General features: G+C 51.2%; 1 protein-coding gene across 1 annotated transcript; it reads right to left on the bottom strand.

Moving 5' to 3' along the window:
- Positions 1-1569: 1569 nt before the first annotated feature.
- MAP1LC3A (microtubule associated protein 1 light chain 3 alpha) lies at positions 1570-19602 on the bottom strand. Its single transcript, XM_086852540.1, has 4 exons — positions 19462-19602; positions 9475-9530; positions 3087-3193; positions 1570-2557 (listed from the first exon to the last, which is right to left on the bottom strand). Exons 1-4 carry the CDS (start codon positions 19499-19501, stop codon positions 2395-2397), a joined length of 366 nt encoding a protein of 121 aa, XP_086708666.1. The 5' UTR covers positions 19502-19602; the 3' UTR covers positions 1570-2394.
- Between the last annotated feature and the right edge of the window lie 1887 nt (positions 19603-21489).

The following is a 21489-nucleotide window of genomic DNA, read 5'->3' as shown; positions in this document are numbered from 1 at the left end:
GACCAATGATGGTGGTTTGTTGGTTTAATGACCAATGAGAGGTTTACCTTCTTGGACCTTCTTAGAATTGTCTGTAAAAGAAGATCTGGAAGAATAAAACTTGCTCTCATTTGCAACCAAAGCTAGAGAGTCTGTGTTGTACTTTTGCTGTTCCTAATGTAGTGCGACAACTGGTAGCTAAGGACAGAGTGGAAGAACAGAGAACAACAAAGAACTGCCTGAAAAAGAGTAAGAGGAGAGATCCTGGAAGTGGTCAAACCTTCAAGACAATACCACATGGGAAGCAAAAAGTGCAGCCCAGTGAAGGACTTGGGGATGCTGGTGGATGAGAAGGTGGACCTGTCCTAGCCATGTGTGCTGGCACCCAGAATCCCCTCCGCGTCCTCCGTGTGGGCAGTAGGAGTGGGAAGGATTCTGCCCCTCTGCCCCACTCAGGGGAGACCTCACCTGCAGAGCTGCCTCCAGCCCTGGGGTCCCAGCACAGGACAGGCATGGAGCTGTTGGGAGCACATCTGCTACTCCTTTAGCACCTTCCACCTTCCAGACCTGGGGCCGCTGGCCCAGCAGCACCCATCCCACAGGAAGGTGGATGGGAGAGTCCCCCCTCAGGGACTGGAGTTTAAATAGCATGAGGCTGGTGCAAGGGGCAACATCCACATCTGCTCCAGCTGCCAGGACCAGCAGGGCAGCTGTTCTCACCTACACTCTGCCAGGAGCTGTGCTCTAGCTGGCTTCCAACATCTTCCTGCAGCACTCTTGGAACTGTCCCTCACACCAGCTCCTTTCCTGGACTGAGGGTTGCCTGCAGGTGTAGGACAGAAACAAGAGTCAGCTGCAACTCAGGCAAGCCCTAACTTTTGTCAGCACCTAAACCCTTCTCTGCTGTGCGGTGCAAAGGAAGTAGAGTGAGCTGAGGAGCAGGGAGACACAGACCAGCAAAATGACCACCAGCCCCTGCCTTTGGTTGGAGAACAAATCTAATGGAGTGCTCAGGATGAGCCACAATTTCCTGCATTGCTCAAAGTTTCCCTTAAAAACAAACTTACAGATGCCTCCAACTCAAGTTTTTGTTCCTAGATGAGGAAGCTTAGTCAAAGGACAAGAGACTCCACAGGTAGGGCAAGGAAAACCATGTTTCCTGTGTCACTATCCAGTGCTCTGTTCTCTAAGCCAATCTTGCCCCTCATTCCCAACCAGCTGCTTTTCCACAGCTTGGACTGACCAGCTCAGAAGCCTGGGCAGATACACACACACACAGCAGTGAACATGGGGAACACACATCACACTTGAGGTACCAGAGACATTAACACGGACAAATGAGATGGGAACAGAACATTCCTACAAGACACAACTTGAATTTATGTTTATTTTATATATATATTTATATATATATATGTATATATACCTTTGTATAGATTAAACTGGGGGGGATTTTATCATATACATTTTTTTTGGTATAATACATGAGAAACAGGGACAGGAACACAGCAAATATAAATCAGTATATTCCTTCAGTAAACTCCTTGACACACTGAGACTGAAAAATTGCATGCAATGGGGAGACAGAGAGAAGGGAAATCAATTTTATTAGGAAAAAACAAAAGAAACAAGATAATCTAGGTACAACTGTCAACAGAGGAGCAGCACTATAGATGGCAAACCTGTATAAATTAAAAGAAACTTCCACTCTGACATCTACTATGCTTTAAAGTGCAATGAAGCCTGATTTATTTACCTACAGAATACAGGAAAGTTTCCCCCTCTCCCCATTCCAATCTATCCCTAAAAAAAACCAAAAACCAAACAAACCCAAACAAACAAACCAATAAAATAAATCCAAAGGATATACATTATCCACAGTCCTATAGAGACGCCTACATCTACTCAGTAGCACCAAGAATCTGATACGGGTGTAATTAAAATCAATTAAAACTCGGGAGCAATGGTAACATTTGTTAGCTGCTTCTGCAGACCTCCTGCCCTTCATGAGTGCCTGGGGGAGAGGTGGCTCTCCCTGTGCTGGGGTGACGGTGGCCTGGCGGGTCTGGCAGCAGCACAGCACACACAGCACAGCGAGAGCAGCGTGGGGACACAGGGACACGGGGACACGGGGCCAGGCCCGTGTGGGGTCTGCACGGCCGGGGGGGGGTGTCACACACCTGGGCGGGCGCCGGGGGGGAGCGGGACTGACCTACACAGAGGGAAGGGTTGTGCGAGTCCAACACGCGCCACAAGCCTCTTTGGTGACAGGGTGACGGGCAGAGGAGGGAGGGAGGGAGGGGAAGGGGGTCAGCACAGCCCCCCTCTTGTGAGCCTCTGGCTGTGTTGTCTTCTGAGGCCAGGGGCCTCTGTGCCACAGTTCATCTATCTCCACATGCCACCTCTCAGCAGCCCTCAGAAGCCAAAAGTCTCCTGGGAAGCATAGACCATGTAGAGGAAGCCATCCTCGTCCTTCTCCTGCTCGTAGATCTCTGAGATGGGGGTGGACACGCTGACCATGCTGTGCTGGTTCACCAGCAGGAAGAACGCCTGGGTGGGATTCAGCTGCAAGCGGCGCCTGTGGGGGAAAGGGCAGGAGAGGCAGGGTCAGCCCACCTGGGGTGGGTGCCTTGATAACCAGTTCCACCTCCCCAGCAATGCTGTTCTCCCTTGGGGCAGGCCTGCACAGCTAGGGCCTCCTCAGGACCTCCTCCCACCGCTTAGGACATGGTATCCTTGAGTCCAGCTGAGCTGCTTGAGGCTCCAAGGCCTCCAAGGATTCTTCAAAGCCCCTTTCTCCAAGTGCTACTGGCAAGAGCAAAGCGGACGGGCCTCTTCCCTCTGAGCTGAAGAATAAAAAGAGGGGATAGGACCCCTTCATTGCTCCCTTGAGGGAGAGACCCCAGCCCTTCACAAGGCGCTAAGAGCCTGCCCTTGCCTGGCCCCCCTCAACAGTCTGTTCCACACACCAGGATGCTGCAGCTGCCACATCCCCATCCCTGCCCTCAGCAGCTGCCTCTGCCTCCCCCTCACCCCATCACCCTGCTTGGGTGGGCCTGTGGGTGAAGACAGGCTCTCAACATGCCAGCTGAGACCACCCCACTCACCGGATTATTTTGACCAATTCACTCATGTTGACATGGTCTGGGACAAGGAACTTGGTCTTGTCCAGCACTGGCAGCTGTTTCTCCCCTTTGTAGCGTTCGATGATGACCTGGGGGGAAAGTCAAGGCTAGGATTAGTCATGTTCATAGTGCCCCACACACTGGTCCCAAGGTCAAATACAAATCCAACCAGCATGGATAGAAAACCTGAGGTAAAGCCTCACTTTGCTTCACCCTCAAAGGAAAGAAAACAAAAAAAAGGACATGAGCAATGACCTGGCTGCAGGTGGCTCTTCATCAGTCACCTGTGCCAGGCAGTGAAAAGTGTTTAAAACAATGAACCAAAGCACCAAGTGCTCTGGCTGGCTGAGAAACAATGGGTACCACTGGACTGATACAGATTCTTGTCCTCTGGCATACAGGACATCTGAAGAGGAGTGAAGTATTTTAACATCAGGTTAAAATACTGGTTTTACTGGCTTGAGCTACAGACAACTCATGGTGCAGTTTCCTTCCCCTTTCCTTCCTGCTGCCATTCAGCATTCTTTGCTCAGGAACAGCTGTGTATTATCCCAAGCAAGCAGCTTTTAGAAGTCTCAATGAAGCCACTCAGGCATTCCTTTGGAAAAGAGGTGCTTGGATTTCTCCAGTCCTGCTCCTTATGTTAACAGACACACCACCTCCAAGAAGGATCAGAAACCCCAGGCCACCCCAGCTGTGCACTGAGCTTCCCAGGCACTCTTGCATGGTGTCACCACAGGGACAACCCAGCCCATCCTCCTCTGCCAGGCATCTTGCTTGGAAAAACTCTTACCATCCCTAGATCCCTGCTTTCATCATTCCAAAATGGCTAAATGATGATTTCTGATCCATTTTCCTGCTATTATAATTAATGATTTTTTTCTGTGAAGCTGTTTGCTGACAGCCTGGAAAGGTACCTTTTGTATTCTGAGAAACAAAGTGGCAAGCAATTAAAATAGGGAATGTACTTTTAAGTAAAACAAAAATAAGTGAAGAATATACAGCTTAATATGTTCCCATTACAGTGATGCCCTCTCACATCTCTACAGCAACCTGTTGTTTTCCCCACAGAGAGACTCTTGGATACTCACCAGCCCATTATCCTCTCCCACCTGAGACTGAACATTATTTTTCACTATAAGGCAAGGAATTGCCATAATTTATTTTCCCCTGTCCTTTCCAAAAATACTCAAGAGAGGCTGCAAATGGCAGTTCTGGCAGCAGAGGGATGGAGCAGCATGCAGAGAGAAGAATTCCCAGGAGATGGCTCTGTGGAGCCAGAAGGACCAGGGAACCTCTAGGAACACAGATTTCCCTTTCCTTTGATCCCGTTGACACATCAGCCTCTGGCAGCAGCAGCAGCAGCAGAACTCCTGCCAGCCTCCCCCAGAGGTGGATCAGTGTTGGGGGTTAGGTGTCCTTCTTTTAGTTCTGGCTCACCTGTAGAAATTTTACCCATTAATTGTGGGGAAAACCTGACTGCGGGTCAGTGGGTGCTTGAGAAACACAAAGAGTTTGGCTGGGTCAGGGTGGAAGGGGGGAAGGAAAAAGGGAGGGTGGGGACAGTTTGGCAGGTTTCTTCGGCTTCGGAGAAGGACACTTCGCTGGAGCTGTTGAGGTTTTGGAGAAGGGAATTTCACCATCACCCAGATGGAGCTGCTGCTGCTTCTTCCCTCTTCACCTGGGCCTTGTGCCCCCTGTCCTGCTGAGATGTGGCAGTGCCAGCCACTGCTGTGGAGCTGCTGATCCACCTCATCCACCGGCCCAGGATCTCAGCTCATCCCTGCTGTTCCAGCCGAGTGTTCCTCAGAGCCCTGCAGGAGCACCGGGACTGCCCGCCCGAGGGGGTTTGTGAAGCAAAGCCTCTCCTCCATCCCTTCCTGCCTTGGCTGAGAAGGTTGTCACAGGGTCCTTGGTTCTGTTTTGTTGTTAATGCTGTAGTTATTGTTGTTTGCCTTGTTGCACATAATAGTAAAGAACTGCTATTTCTATCCCCAGATCTCTGCCCGAGAGACCCTTGATTTCAAAATTATAATAATTCGGAAGGAGGGAGTCTACATTCTTATTCCAAGAGAGGTTCCTGCCCTCCCTAGCAGACACCTGTCTTCCAAAACCGAGACCATCAGACACCCCAGCTGGAACACTGTGGAGTCACCAGTGAGCTGGGAATGTCTGAGGAGCCCCCCAGGCCATGGGGCTGATCTGGCAGGGCTGGGCTGCAGGCAGTTCCCGGAGGAGGGAGGGGTGTGAGGGGCATTGCTGGGAGCTCTGCACCAAAATGGCCTCTGCAGAGCCCACCCTGGACAAATCTCATCCAAGAGGAACCCAACACCAGGTATTGCCCCTTCAGCCTCTTTTGCAAAGGAGGATCTGATTAAAGAACCATTTTCTGCAACGGACTAAATCATGCACTGTGACATCCTCCACCAACCTGTTAATGGCCCTTCATCCCTCCAAGGAGGGCACAGCCAGGAAAAGATGAGCAGAACCATCCTACTCCATTTAACCTAAGTCTTACAAGGACAGGTGAGTATTTTGGCTGTGGGTAGAGTCTTGAGGGGCTGAGCACTCTCAACAGCCACGTACAAGAATGGTGCTGGGAAACACACAGGCAACAGTGGCCCTTCAGCTTTTTGGTCTGCACAAAGGAGCAGCTACACAGCAGCTGTTTGTGCATCCACCTTTACCTGCAGAGAGGGCCCTGCACACCTGGATGATGCCTCAATTCTCACAAGAGTAGGACTAGAGGCTGGTGTCTCTCATTACCAGCCAGTTCCATCCCAAGAAGAAAAACCTTTAGATTACTCCAAGAATGAGATGCAATGGCTGTCCTGGCTCTTCAAGCACCAGCTGCCTTGTGCCCTGAGCAGACACAGAGCTTCTTATATAGAACAGCTCCAAGAGTTTCTGTTTCCAGCACATGAGCTGCTATTTGGGTAACCCAGCTATGAGAACAGGTGACCAATGGACAAAACGTTCTTGTCTAGCTCTGGAAGGAAAAGCATGATCAAATGCTAAAGTTACACCCCTGTGGCCACAGGGCGGGTGTACACAGCCACCTCCCATCCTGGATCCTCTTCCAAGCTGCTGCCTTGAGCCAGGGGGGTTCCTCAGTGTGGGACACCTGCTCTTGCAGAGGGAACCCACCACAGATCTCTGCAGAAATCATGGGTGGGCATGGGTGGGGAGGGGAGACGCTCAGGGCAGAGCCTGAAGTTCTGGTCCCGTTGCAAAGGGGGCTTGGACAGTGTTTATAAACACAACCTTTGTTCTGGGAACAGTCTGGAGAAATTGAAAGGGAGTTTGGTAGGGAATATGGCCAGATGTGGTGGTCAACAGAGGCAAGGTCTAACCAGGAGTGAGGCTGGGAATGTATTCAAATATGTGTATGTAACACCTCCCCGACATCCACGGCCACAGGACACAGACACACAGAGCACTCACGTGAGCACAGACTGCACCAGCCTCATCCTGTTCCCCTCTGGCAGAGGAGGGTACAGGTCCTTTAGTACCAACAGACACAGCTTCTCAGCCAAAAAGATGCTCTGGTGTTGATCCATCCCGAGTCATATCAGTGCTGGACACTACATCTGCAACTCCCCAGAACAACCCCCCCAGGAACCCAGAGAAGTTCTGGGTCCCTTCCTCTGAGTCCATAATTTAGGTTTCCATCCACCACTGTGCATTATGTGGGATCTCCCACGTGCCATTGCGTTTCCATGATCCTCTGTGGGTGCTCAGATGAACCCAAGAGAACCCTCTCTGCACAGCCCAAATACCCCCTCAGCCCTCCCTACCAGCACAAGGGGTGGCCCTGCCTTCACTCCCCTCTACAGCCCATGGCTCACCAGGCCTGCCTGAATTTAGCATTGCAGGGCTTTGGGGAATGGTTTCCCCCAATGCTGCCCAGGACAAGCTGTTCCCCAGCAATTTCAGATTCTCTGAGGTTCAGACATCTCCCAAAAGATCCCTAGGGCTGAGAGCAGGCAGGGACAGTGCTGGGGGGCACAGGCTCCCTGTCCTCCAACAGAAGATGATTTTGAAAACATGTATTGAGGCTGTGGATGGGGGTTCCAGTGAAAAGGCTGGAAGTTCTCTGCTTGCTCTGAGTGCCCAAGGAGGAGCTGCCCTGCGAGGAGCAGCTGGAGACTTCTTCCCCAAAGAGCTGAGCGTCAGCAGCACCTACTGCCAACACAACCACTTCACCTTCTCAGCTAGAGCAGCACTTTTCTACCAGAGCAGGCAGCTCTGGGAAAGGCAGAGACAGCAGAGGAGCCCCTGGCATGAGGTGGACAGGGGACCTGGCTCCTGCCTATGTCCTTATTACATGTGCCAGTGGGGCATCCTGGGTTGTGACTTCCCTTGAAACACAAGCAAAGAACTCCACATCAGTCCCTTCCTCCACTTTCCCTGCAAGTACACTCATGCCAAGAGGAGAGACATGCTCTTGCCTGGGCACACAGCCAGACCATGCCCTCTGCAAATCCTCCTGACCCCCTCCAAAGCAAAAGGGACTCCCCCTCCAAAAGCCCAAGGACTCCAGCTGGAAACTGGAGATGCAGGAGGGCAGCAGGTGCTGCACAGCTTTGCTGTGGTTTCTGTCAGCAGTAAGGGTGCGACCTTGGATCTCTCCCTAATGCCCCTGGGCTCTGGGCTCAAACCCCTCTGATAATTCCAAGCACCTCTCCAAGGAAGCCAATCAGCTGGAAAACACAGCTCCTGTCCTTCACAGATGAACAAGACCTTCCTAAAGCAAATGAGCCTGCAGTGCTTGGACTCAAAACAGTGCCCACACCACACTCCTGCAGGAGGCTCTAATCACTGCCCAGCACTGAAACCTGCAGGAGCTCTGCCTTGGGAGAGAAGAGAGACAGCACCAAACTGGTGTTGGGATCTAATAGGGACCAGGCCTTTAGAGACACCAGTGACACAAACATGGCTGGATCCCACAAAGCCTTCATAACCCTTCTCACCTCCTGATTCTTTTTATCCCTCCAGCAAAACTGGCATTGTGGTGTTGATCCCAACACAAAGAGCACTCCAGCCATGGGAGCTCTCCCACCATGTCTCAGTAATGCCATAAAACTCTGACTGTGGATGCACAGCTCTGCCTCCTTCTGTCCATTCCCCAAACAACACACATTTGTGTGCAGGCACTTGATACATGCACATGTGTGCATTTTATGTACACCTTATTTCCAGCCTGGCCTTACTGCCAGAGCCTGCAATTAGCTCTCTCACAACTCTGGAGAAATGCAGAACCAGCCTAATGCCATTAAAACCATGTTAAAAGCAAAATCAGTGTGTTGATGTCCTGGAGTACTGGTACCCAGGGTACCCAGGGTGCAGAGGGGCAGGCCCTGCTCTGCTGAGCTGGAAACATGTGAACACCACAGTGGTGGTGGGAGAAGAGGAGGGGAAAGAATTCTTCTGGCTAGAAGACAGTGTGCTAAAAACAAAAGAAGAGTGAGGCAGGAGTGGACTAAGATGAGCCAGAAGAAGTTTAAGACATTCAGTCTTGAAGGCCAAATACTGATAGTCTACAATTTTAAGACAAGGTTAATGTTCATCCAATGCTGAGAGGGAGCTGAACTAGGATCCTGTCTTTTTGGTCATAGATGCTGTGATATTGCAAATAGAAAGTTGAGCAAGCCCTAAGTACATAATTTCATCAAATTATAATTTCATCAAATGGTTTGGGTCGGAATGGACCTTAAAGATGAGCAGGGACACTTTCCACTAGACCTGTCCAACGTGGTCATGAACACTTCCAGGGGTGGGATGTTCTTCTAAGTTCTCCATCTTCTCAGGAAGAGAAGCAAATACTCAGGTAGGAACTCAAAAGCACACTCACAGCCAAAGAGCAACTCAGAGTATCAGGTGTGACATGGGCAGGAAGAACTGCAATTTCATGGTGTCTCACCTGTGCCTGTCAACTACAGGTGCTGGGAAAGCACAGAACAGGTATGAATGATCCTAAGACACACTCTGTGCTTTCAATGCAGCAAAGATCAGCCCACACATCTTTCTCTAGGCAGAGAGAAATCCTTACCAGGTTATCCAGGAAAAATCAGGTAGCTACTACAACCAAAAAAAAAAAAAAAGCCATTTCAGAGTTTTCTCCTGCTGCACTAGCTTGGAAATAGATTTGAGATCAAATCAGTCCCCTGGAGTTTCAGAGACAGACTGTCCTTTGCAGTGCAGAGAACACATCTGCTCTTGAGCACACACAAGGCACCGGAGGCTCATGGGGACCATCCTGTGTTGATTCCAGGAAGCAAAGTTTTGCAAGCTCCATGGAGGACACCCAGGAGCACAGAGGGGTCCTGAGAACAAAGTCTGACACAGAAGAGTGAGAACAATCACTTACCGGGATTTTGTTTGGATGCTGCTCTCGGATCTGCTGCACTTCTTTACAACGATCCGCTTGAGAGAAAGAAGTAAAGAAATGAAGTTAGAAACACCTGTGTGTGGTAGGGCAAGCAGAACTGAGGTACCCACCCTGCAAGCCACAGCCTGACCCATAGAGAGGGACATTTCCCAAGGAATGCATACTCTGCTCACCAGGCCCTTCCTGAGCATGGCCTGCCAGATGTCAGCTTCACTGACCAGCCCTTCATGGCTTCCTACTGCCCCAGCCATCCCCCCAGGCTGGGACATCCCACTCTGCCTGGTAAAACTGGGCAGCACGCCTGGAAATCAGGAGAGTGAAAGGAGACCATAAAGATAACAAAACTAACTTAAATCCATCCTAAGCAAATGCAGGTCCTGGCAATGGGTACAGGGCAGCAGCACAGCTTCGGGGGCTGTGCTCTGCAAATTCATGCTCTTTGTGTCTCCTGGATGCTTCCCCCAGGGAGACAATTCTCCAGCTGGGGATGGGTTTTAGCCATTTCCCTCTGCCTGTTGCGCACTTCCAAGCACTCTCTGGCACACTGCCTGGTTCCACAAGAGCTGCACCTCGCCAAGGAGGACTCCTTCCCTAGCACAGATCTACTGAGTAGCTACAACAGTTCTTGGCCTGAGAGAAGGTATTTTTAGGCCTGGACACAGGAAGAAAACCTTAAGCAAGGAGATGACCCATGTACAGAAAGACTCTTCCTGCAGCTGTTCTCACACTTTCTATTTCTATTCCATTTTCCTCTAGAGTTTATGTTTATCGACACACACAAAAGGCAACACACAAAGCTTGTGCACTCCTTCAGTTTACAGGAGAATTCCCATACCCCTCACTGCTTTACCAGAGGGCTCTCTGCTTTCCACAACCCAAGCCAGCAGAAAGCAGTGGAAGAAGCAGTACCAGAGCCAGGCAGGAGGGACTCTGTGCGTGCTCTTCCTGGGACACTACAGACCTGAGCTCCTCCTGGAACTGCCACTACTCTGGGAAATGCTTCACAGCCTACAAAGGCCCGTCTGAAATGCACAGAAAGTAAGCCAAAGGGTGAAGGTCAGTGACTAAGCACTGCCTAGAAAAGAGGTCTGGGTATCGCAGGATCTGTCACGGGATCATCCTGCCACACTCCGCACAGCACCAGCTCCAGCCCGGCTCCCCTCATCAGCTTACACAGCCCCAGTTTCTCACAGCCCACCAGGGTAATGGAGGGCAGGATAAATGCATGTGTTTGAGTGTTTTCTCCTCAGAAACACTGAAAATTTCTCCTCTGAGCACTCAATAAAACCCTATTGCTTCTATGTTGAATTTGGCTCGATATGACTTTGGAAAGAAACTGGAGTTTCTTTAAAAGCCACAAGACTACAAAAATCACCTGATCATAGAAAGTTTGGAGCACCATTTCTACATCCTCTGAGAGGAAAATACTGCTCTGCTAGAAATTGTTAGACCTTTTATCCTGTAGCCATCCTATGTATCCATAGGCGAGTAACACAGAGCAAGATTATTTGGATTACATGAAAAATTCAGGCATATTTGTTTTGGTTTTTATAACTGAAGATGCACCTTCTCATGTTTCCTTTTCATCCAATCCAGTGCTCCAGGGATCCAGAATCATCCTTGTGATACAGGCAATTTTCCCCTGAGGTACTAATCAGCCAAGGAGTCACACAGACATCAGCACCACACGTGACACTGGTACCGAGACAACTCCCTGGGAATGCTGAAGGACACAGTGCCAGCAGCACCCAGCCCACATCACCCAGCTGGAGCAGAAGCAGCTGCCCCCTCCCAGAGTCCCATTCCCACATGTTTGCTTGTATCCAGGATGGAGCATCCGAAAGGCTGGAGATCCAGAGCTCAACTGGACAACACTGATCACCATGGAAATTCCAGCAGCTTCACTGCAGCCAGCTCAGATTTCCTCAGCCTCTGGAGCTGTGTCCTGTTTGGCCAGTCATCCTGGCTTCAGTGTCCACCCTAGCCTGCTTCTCTCTCCCTACTATCAGATGGCCATGTGGATGAGCTTCCTAAACACCATGTGCTACCCTGCAAGGTCACAGGACTGTTTGCACAGGAAGCCCAAACAACACAGGTAATTGTGAGAAGGGTTAGAGAAGGAATTTGCTGAAGGCATGTTATCATGACTAGTAAATGAAGACAATCTTGGAGCATCCAGCTAGCTTAGGCTGTGTGTGCCAAAGGGCAGCCACATGCCAGACACCCCTCCCTGCCCCCTGGAGGCATCACCAGCTACAGACAAGGACATGACACAAGCCATCACCACCTTCATTTATGCAGTGGAAACAGACGTGCCTCCTGCTCATTACACTGAAAAAGGCACCACACAGAGAGGAGGAGGGTCCATCGTCACTGAAGCAGCACATCGGTGCCTCAGGATCCCAGCCCTAGGACCACAGTCCTTTGTCCCACAAGGGGAGTAGATGGGGTGCCTTGGACAGAGGTGGCTGCTGCAGAAAGCTCCTTCCAGGTCTTACTGGCTGCATGCTCAGGAGGAACCAAGGCCACGAGACACCAGGGACATCTCAGCTACCCTCAAGTCTGCTGGGCCACAATGGAAGCTCCTCCATCCCACCCTTTAAAACCTACCACATGCCCAGGACCTGCTCCCTCTGGCCAGCAGGACCCAGGGCATTTGCAGCCTTCCTGACCTCGGGGGAGCCTCTGGCAGGAAGCTGATCTGCAGGTTACCACAGTGGAATGGCAACAGGTGCTACTTTACTCTGGGGGCTGTTGGATGCCTCTAGCAGGTCCATGGACTGCAACTACAAACACCTGAAGCACTGCACTTCTTCCTCTGGCCTGGAATTGCTCACTTCAGAAACTTCATTTGGGGAGGCAGTTGGGAGCAACCCCACCTAAGGTGCTCAAGTTCCTGGATATACAGGCAGAAGTTTCCAGGACACCTGAAGCACTGCTAAAGAGCACAACTCTGTCTCATCCTAGCCTTGGAGAGCCAGGGAAGCAGGCCTGGCAATCGGGAAAAGCCACATCAATCCCTGGATGATTTCTGTGCACATAGGAGTGCAGGCACAAGAGATCCCCAGAGAGAGATAGTGATGGTCACCCACACCCTCCTCAGCCCGGGGTGGGAGCGAGAGGCTGAGCCTGTGACTCATGAAGGCATCAACATCACACAGCAGGAATGGCTATAAATATCAGCCTTAATTTAGTGTCTATACAGTCTAACCGAAGTCACAGGAATACAGAGAAAACAGTTAAAGGGCACTTCAGAGAAACCTGGCTGGAGGTTCCAGCCCAGCACCCGAGCCCCCACGGTGCTGAGGACGGGCAGGACCCCTCACCCCAGCACCAGCAGTGTTTGCACACTCACATTCCATACACAACAGTACTGATCTTACAAGCTTTGTTCTCCTCCTGCAGCTCTTTCAAACTGTGCTGAAGTTGAGACTTTCCCCTTTCCTGCAGCACCTGGCTACAGTTAATCCTTGGCCAACGTGCAGAGCAAAGCAGAGCTGTGTACATGGCCCTGTCCCTATCCATGTTCTCCTCCTCTGGCCCCTCCTTGCTGCCAGGGGAGAAGAACACCACATCTACTGCAGCAGCCAGGCTCCAGCCTCCTGCTGCCCCGAGGAGCTGAGCAAAGAGTGATGACCTGCACGAGAGGGAAGAGCTCCATCCCTGCTCCAGCTGTGGGCACCACATCTCTGCCATGAGGGAAGCCAGATTTCTCCCCAGTGCCAAGGTGTCAGAGCTCAAGATGGCAGCAAGATAAAAAACACAGTTTTATTGGTTATTCCCAAGGAAACTTCTCTGCTGGGGCCTATTGAAAGATAGGAGTATTTTTGTAGCATATGGCAGGAAATTGTCTATTTCTCCTGCTGCTTCAGCTGTTAAGTACCGACAGCAAAGTTTGAAAATTGCCCAAAACACCAGAATCTTGGCTGTTTTCTTGACTGAGGTCCTTCCCAAGCTGTGCTCCAAAAGATGCGAGCACACAGTGTATCCCATGGCAATGCAGGATGAGATCATTATGGCAGTTGAGGAGAACAGTGGAAAATTTTAAGCCACACTTTGCAAACATTAACCTTTTTTATCAGCAGTGCCCAGGAACCCTGGCCACGGGAGCCAGGTCCCTGCTGTGCTGGGCGCTGCGCAGACATGGGATGAAAGGACAGTCCTGGATGCAAAAGAGCCTCAGCAGACAAAAGATACAGATGGTGGGACAGAAGGAAAACACATGGCAAGTCCTCCAACAGCGCCATTGCATAAGGGGCACGGTTTTTCAGGAGATTCTAGACAAACACTGCCCAGGCACTGGTGCTGCCCCAGGGCAGCAGATGGATGATAGGGAGAGGCCCTGCTGCCTGTGACCAGCAGGAATGCTGTTAGGAAAACACCAGTAAGAACAAATACCACCTGGAAACATCACCAGCATGCTGCCAGATGAACAGCTCCTGAACTGAGCAAGGGCTGTGTGTGGAAAGCAAAGCATAGACCAGAAATGCAGCCCTGAGCTGCTGCCTCTCCCTGTGTCCCACAGCTCCAGAGTGTACAGACATCCCTGGCACCTCCGGCAGGCTGCTGGCCCTGTGGCTTCTCCCTGCCATCCACACAACACCCTGCCATCCACACAACACCCTGCCTGCCAGCCCAGAGAGAGATCTGCCTAAGATTTGAAGTGCATGCACAAATGAACATGTTTCTTCAAGAAGCTGCTGTGGTCAGTCCCAGAGTGCTGTTAGAGCATGGACTTCTCTCCAAGAGATTTTCTACTAGGAGAGAAGGAATTGGATGGTTTGAAATCAGGATATGTGTGGGATGAGCTGGCAAGTGCTGGAGACACAGGCCAGTTATGCAGGTCATTCCAGATGAACACCAATGACTATTTCTGTAATATCACACCACCCAGGCCAGACACCTCTAACCAGCAGGGAACACTGCCTGTGAATGTGTCATGGCTCACCCAGCATCTGACCTGACCTGTCTTTGCCCAGTGCTCCTTCTCAGGCCAGTGGTGCTGCGGGAGGAGCGAGAGGAGACTCCCACATCCAGGAGGGAAGGAGGTCGAGTCCAGGGCAGGGATCCTCAGCACCCCAAAGGGTGCTTTTGTCCCAGGCTACATGTGACAGCAGCACTGCAGAGACCTGACAGAGCTTCTGATTGTCAGGTTTATTTTATTTGTCTGTCTGCTAAGTTGGGTGCTCTGAACAGGACAAATGACTCAGGACCAAACCTACACCGCCCTGAAGTAAAAGCTTTGAACTGATAGAAAACATCTCTGCATGGTGGACTAGGTGGAGCCTGAAGCTCCACTGTTCCTGGAAGGTATTACCAACATTAACATGGAGCAGTGCATGCTCTGTCTTCACGACTCTCCATCCCATCACTATAACTGCAATACCAGATGTGCAGTGTCTGGGAGGGTTTCTGAATACCAGTTTCTTGGGGTCCTGTGACTGCAGAAGGATCTCAGCAGCCTTATTCATTTGCAAAAGTTTCCAACCTTCCTGGCTCCAGAACAGAGCTTGAAAGTGGATTTTAAAACACAAAGAAGACACACTTCATCTTTTTAGCAGTTTAAAAATACAACAGGAGTATGATTTCGAGCCTGGCTTCAGGAACGAGCATTTGTATCTGGCAAATCATGATAAGGGCTCAGCTTGTGATCAAGCCAAGCCACACCACAACTGTGAACTCTAAATACACGTCAAGACTCGTCCTCTGGTTGTACAGTACCACTGGAGTGACAGGACAAGGGGGAATGGCATTAAACAGATAGAGGGCAGGGTTAGATGGGATATTGGGAAGGAATTCCTCCCTGTGAGGGTGCTGAGGCCCTGGCACAGGGTGCCCAGAGCAGCTGTGGCTGCCCCTGGATCCCTGGAAGTGTCCAAGGCCAGGTTGGATGGGGCTTGGAGCAGCCTGGGACAGTGGAAGGTGTCCCTGCCATGGCAGGAGGTGAAATGAAATGGACTTTATGGCCCCTTCCAAAGAAAACCATTCTGTCATCCTGTGATTCACTCCTGCCATGGGCCATGCAGGATGAACACTGGACCTCCATCATCCAAACAGCTTGAAACTCACTGCACGCCCTGAGCACAAGGGGCAAACAGGCAGCACCTTGTGTGTCATGTCAGGATGGCAAACAGAGTATTTACATCACAGTTTCAGATAAGGAACTGCTTTTCTGCTCAACATTTAATCACAGTTTCACTATCCTTGGTAAAGGAACAGCAAGTTCCCTCTGTACAAGCCCTCAGGAGGCTGCCGTGCCAGGATTTCCCTCTGCCTGCTGCGTGACCTTCCACCTGAACAACCTTCCCATCCATAAGCCTCCAAGACAGCAGGAACACACTCACATTTCTCACAACTACTCAGGACACTTCAAATTGCTCAAAGAAAGACCTGGCACTGCTGGCAGGACTGCAGCCACCGTGCACCTGCATGCACCAAGAGCCTTTGCCCAGCACAGGTCACTGCTATTTGTGCACAATCAGGACATGCACAGGTGCTTTGGGGACATGTGCCAGACACCAGAGTCTTGAATTCATTCCTGCATTTTCTCTCACAGCCTTAAACCACCTTCTGACGACAAAAGGCAGCAAACAACAGCATGTCAGAGCTGGCAGAGTTTACACACTGCCAGTCAACCACAGAATGTCACATGAGCGGGTGACACACTGTGAGACCTCCCAAGTGACTCTCCTGGCCGTGATCCCTGCTGGGGCTGATCACAGAAGGGACACCAAAGCCAAGGGACATGACTTGTCCATGGCTCATGGCTACTTGAGGACAGAGGCATCAAGGGCCTACCAGCCTGGCAGCCCCTGGATTCACCAGTCTCCACCCTTCTGGCTCACAGGATGATCTGAAGTTTTTATAGTGGGAAAAAAAAAAAAAAGTAATGAACAAAACACACAGGTTTTATTATTCCTGGCTGCCAGTCAGGACCTTGTATTATATAAAAGAATAATATTAAAAAAAAAATCAAAATTTGTGGTCTACATGTCAGGCTGGCATTGACTCTGGGAGCCTGTTCAGTTCTTCAACGCTGATAATTACCCCCACATCCAGTCAAGTCACAGAATGTCCTCAGTAATTAATCCAAGACAGAGGCAGCTAAGCAGCAGCTTGGAGCAGCATCCTCTCAAGGAATCCCATCTCTCAAAGCACAGCTGCCAGAGCACAGACACCCTGAGGACCAGCCAAGGACCAGCGAGGGCTCACAGACCGACCCCACATCAATACGCAGATGTTTTCCCAAAGCACCAACTAGCAGAACTGTTGTGATAAGCACAGGATGGTGAATGAAGTATGGTGTATGCAATTCAGCCACTGCTGTTCTCTCAGTGGGTACAGGCATGGCTGGCTCACAGTGGGTGAGTCCCCAGGGATGCTGGTCCCCAGAGCCAACAGGGGATTCGCTCCACACGCTGCCTTTCCTCTGAAGAGGAGTGGCTTCCCACAACCAAAGGCAGATCTCCCAGAGGATGGAACCTGGGATGGGAACACTCCGTCCACAGAGGCTGAGGTCAAAGCGCTATGTCTGTCACCGAGCCAGGGGCTCCAGCTGACACACGTAGGTGTGTTCCTGCCTCGGTTTCAGCCGGACACCGGGGCACAGGAGCGAGGTACTCCAGGTCCTCTGGCCGGTCTGGGATCCAGGCCCGTGTCTGTCACCACGCTGGTTTTGTGCTGCATTGAAAACACAGCTGGCAGCTGCTGCCAGCCCAGTGCAAACCCCGCTTCAGCAGCAGTGGGACAATGCTCCCAAGGACTCGTGTTCCTTTCGGGAAGTGCGACGGTGTCGTCAGGCTACTGCACACTCTCACTACTGCCAGGACAGCCTGTTCCTCTGACACACACCACAGCTTTGTTCTGGGAATTGTTTTGGACTCCTGCAACAGATCTGAACGTGCCTCAGCCTCTGGGTTCAGCACATGGATGCAGAGGGTGCTGCCACAGTTTAACCCCTGCACCCACAGCAGGGACGTTCTGCTGCCAAGGGCTGGCTCCCAGAGCTCACCTGCCCACCAGGGACAACACCTCAGATCACGGGAGGAGTCACAGCTCCATGCCCTCCACACACCTTGGATCAAACCCCTGGTGTTTCCCAGACAGTCCCCTTCTCAAGTCCTCAACAATGATGAAGAGAAACCAGGAAATTTTACTCAGGAGCAACCCAAGACCAAGCAGATGAACAAACAAGAAATTCACAGAAAAATTCCAAAAATACAAGAAGGGGGAACACAAGCATTGAGGAAAGCAGAATCTTCACTGAGGAACAGCAAATCAAGACCTAAGGCCACCACTTGCCATGAAACTGGAGCCTAGGTGCCTTTTGTAAACAGCCATAGCCCTGACTCTGCCTTTTCACTGCTTTTTTGGAACCGTTCCATTTCTGTAAAGTTTTGAAGCCTTAAAAATTAAACCATTCTGAGGGTACAGAATCACTGGAGATGTTTTCCACCAGCCCTCTCCAACTGCATTGTAAACAATCGCTTCCTGCTCCTGTTGTGTAATGATTCAAAGACAAAAACAAGCCGTATTTACTTTCTCCAACAGAATAATTCCAGCCCTGACCCAAAGCAACTGTGGGGGCTGCCAGGCCTCCTCCTCCTCCTGGCTCAGCTCTGCAGCCCAGTCAGCTGAGAGAGCAAAAGGGCAGAGGGAAGTACAGAGAAACAAGGAGCACTTGCAGTTACCAGCACCAAACTCTCTCACCCCCTCTGTCCCTCCTGGGCTATTTTAATCCTGATTTCTTTCAACTACTCTGAGCCTCAGATTTTGTTTTCCTTCTGGCTCACGCAAAGTCTGAGCAATTCACAAAGGCAAACCAGTCTCTTCTTGACCGTAATAAGCTGATTCTCACAGGTTTAAGAGGAGGTAGTTACTAAGGGGCTGAATTAGGACTTTTCTGGTTTTAATACATAGCATGGGAGAACACAGCAGGGACCCAGCAAGTATCCCAAGCTCCCAGGCTTCGGCTGGTTCTTGTTTGTGCATGTTCCCTTGGCTCAGTTCTGTGGCAGGGGAGGGCTGGGTAAGCATTCAAGGCCAGAAGGGTTGTGCCAATGAAATAACAAATATTTACAGTTTCCAAGAGAGCAGCAAGGGGCTGGATCATCAGTTTTCCGCAGGCAAAAGCTACAATTTTAAAACTCATGTAGGCAACGCTCTCACCTGCGTTTGGACAGTCTCTGACACAATATGAGGGGTTTTTTTTATGGCATGGAAACACCAATTTCAGCATTATACAGCCAGTTAAGATCAACTGATACCCCCTCCCCGGGAATTTAACCTGCCAGAGACACACACCTCTCCCTGTGCCAGCTGGAAAAGGGCAAGAGAAACAGCAGCTGATGTTTCCTGGGACCCCACTACCGGGTCTGGAGATAAAATCTGTGACTTTCTACAGTCACCTCCTCACCTTTTGAGCCTCCCTACCACGCACCTTTGACAAAGGGGTGGGGAGGATGGAGGATGTGAGCATTGGCTCCTCTGGGTCTCCACAACCATCATAGAGGGCGTGTGCTATCCTGGAACAACACCCGCTGGCGAGATGAGGAGCGCGGAAGGCGATTTTTGGGGAGGTCTTTGTGCTCTGACAGTCAAAAGGGCCACCCGGCCATCACCCTCGTCCCGGGCACTCCACGGCCCGGCGCGACCGCCCCCGCGCCCCAGGGCCACGGGTCCCCGGGAGAGCAGCGACACAGCGGGGACGGCCCGGGGACACCGCTGCGCTCCCCCCGGTGCGGGCCCGGCCGGGATGACATCACCGCGAGGCGGCTGCGGCGCCGCCGCCCCCGGCCCGGGCCCCGCTGCTCCCGCGGCCGCGCCCGGCGGGGACCCGCGGCCGCCGAGCCCCGGCCCGGGCGGGGCCGCCCCGCAGGGCAGCATGGCGGGGGCGGCGCAGGGCAGATCCCCGCGTCCCTCCCTGCCTCCCTCCCGCGCGGCCGCTCCCGGCCGGTCCCGGCTCACCGAAGGTGCGGCGCTGCTTGAAGGGCCGGTCCGAGGGCATCGCGGCGGCACCGGGGCGGCACCGGCACCGGGCGGCTCCGTCTGCGCTGGGGCTGCGGCGGAGCGGCGCTGACGTCACCGGGCCCCGCCCACCGGGGGGCGGGGCTTGTCCCTGCCGGGGCCCCGCCCACCCCCGCGACCCCGGAGCTCGGCCCGTGGCCCCGCAGAGACGGAGCCGGGAGAGCTCGGAGCCACACGCGGGCTGGGATGGGAGACACCGAACAGCCCGTGCCAGCCTCTGCCGGGGGAGGGACACTGTCCACCATCCCGGGGTGCTCCAAGCCCCGTCAAGTGGCCTCGGACACTGCCAAGGATGGGAGAAGCACAGCTTCTCTGGGCACCCTGTGCCAAGCCTCGCCACCCCCTCACAGGGAAGAATTCCTTCCCAATATCCAGTCGAAATCTCACCTCTTATCTAACACCGTTCCCTCTTGTCCTATTAGTAATAGGACATCTTCCCCTCTATTTTATAAGCCCCAACATGAGAGAGAGCACTGGTGACATGAGGACTGCCATGCCATAGGAACACCATGGCAGAGCATCCCCATTTCTTGATGGTACATAATGGTTTATTCAGAGATGCCTCCAAACACGAGCATTTTTTCCAGTCCTGATGGAGCAGAGCACCTGAGGGCCTTGCTTAAGGCAGCAGAAGCACACCTGGGCTGGGATTTCCAGAGGTGCTCAAAGGACAGAGGTGTCAGTGACTCCAGCCTACAGTGGCATCTTCTGGACATCTCGGCTCAAACATCTTCCAAGTGTCACTGCCAGCTTTGGGCAGCAAACGTGGCTGTTGTGGAGGAGAAGGAAGGATTGTGTGGGGGTGAAGCCACAACAGCTCAAACCATAGATTCCAGCCAACAAATCTGGACATGAACTACTCTCACACAGGTACTCAGTCATTTGCAATTCCCATATCTACCCCAATCATCTCCCAGCTAATGAGCCCTTTGTTTTCCTTGCTGCATTCACAGCCATGGCTATGCTGAATATATTAAAGCCCGCAGCACGACTACAAATAGGGCAGCTATTTCTGGAGCTGGTAAATGAATCAAAAACAACTGCAAACAGAGCATCAGTGTTTCACCAGGTCTAATATATCTCCTCACTGCATGCCACAACAGGAGCTGTATCATGCTGGAGCAATGTCTCATTGTTACAGTGAATTAGCACAAACCAGGAGCAAACACAAAATGTTAAAGGATTAAGTTCAACCTTGGTAAAAAAAAAACAACAAACATATGAAAGATGCAGTTTTGAAAGAACTGCTCTGATTACTGTGTCACTTAGTAAAACAAATATATGTTTAATGGGAATTGAAGAAATTCTTGTTTCCTTGTTAAATCTACCCAAGAAAGAAAACACTTTCATGGCCAATATAATGGATTTTCCTTCACCAAGCAGTAGTTAAGAAAGCATACACTGGTAAGGAAATATAAACTCTTTACATTCACCTTCATAATTAAAATACAAGTAAAGATATTAATCTCTGATATAGGCCCTGTTAATCAAAGAATATTGAAGGGAAAGCAGGAATGTTGAATCAGACATGGCAAGTGATGACCCCTAACAGACTTCATCCTCAGCAAAGGGGTTTATTACTGTTGTTATAACGTGTGAAACTCTTTTTGATGAGAAGAACGTGGAAGTCTTTCCAGTTTAGTGATGTGGCCCCTGGTTTTATCCATGCAGGCCTCATAGCAGGACTGGGGCCATAATTCCACAGAATATTATTCAGACCCTGAAGAGGGAGAAAAAATCCCATTTCATAGGAGCTCTGGAGCTTCTCAGCATGTTAATGTACTTCCAGAAATGGGATATGGATCAAAGAAGTTTGATTTAATTTATACATTTCTTCCTTCAGCCCTCAGCTTCCTGAACAATCCTGCAGACATTAATGCCTCTGTTGTCTGGTCTTACTGATGTCACTGGCAAAACTCCTTATTTAAGGAGGGGCATTTCAGATCTAACCCTTCTCTCCCCTGGATC

The sequence above is a fragment of the Cyanistes caeruleus genome, chromosome 16, assembly GCF_971803275.1.
Source record: "Cyanistes caeruleus chromosome 16, bCyaCae1.hap1.1, whole genome shotgun sequence".
In the NCBI taxonomy this organism is placed as follows: Eukaryota; Metazoa; Chordata; class Aves; order Passeriformes; family Paridae; genus Cyanistes; species Cyanistes caeruleus.
The sequence above is the reverse complement of the archived record's forward strand: the minus strand, read 5'-3'. Positions and strand labels throughout refer to the sequence as shown.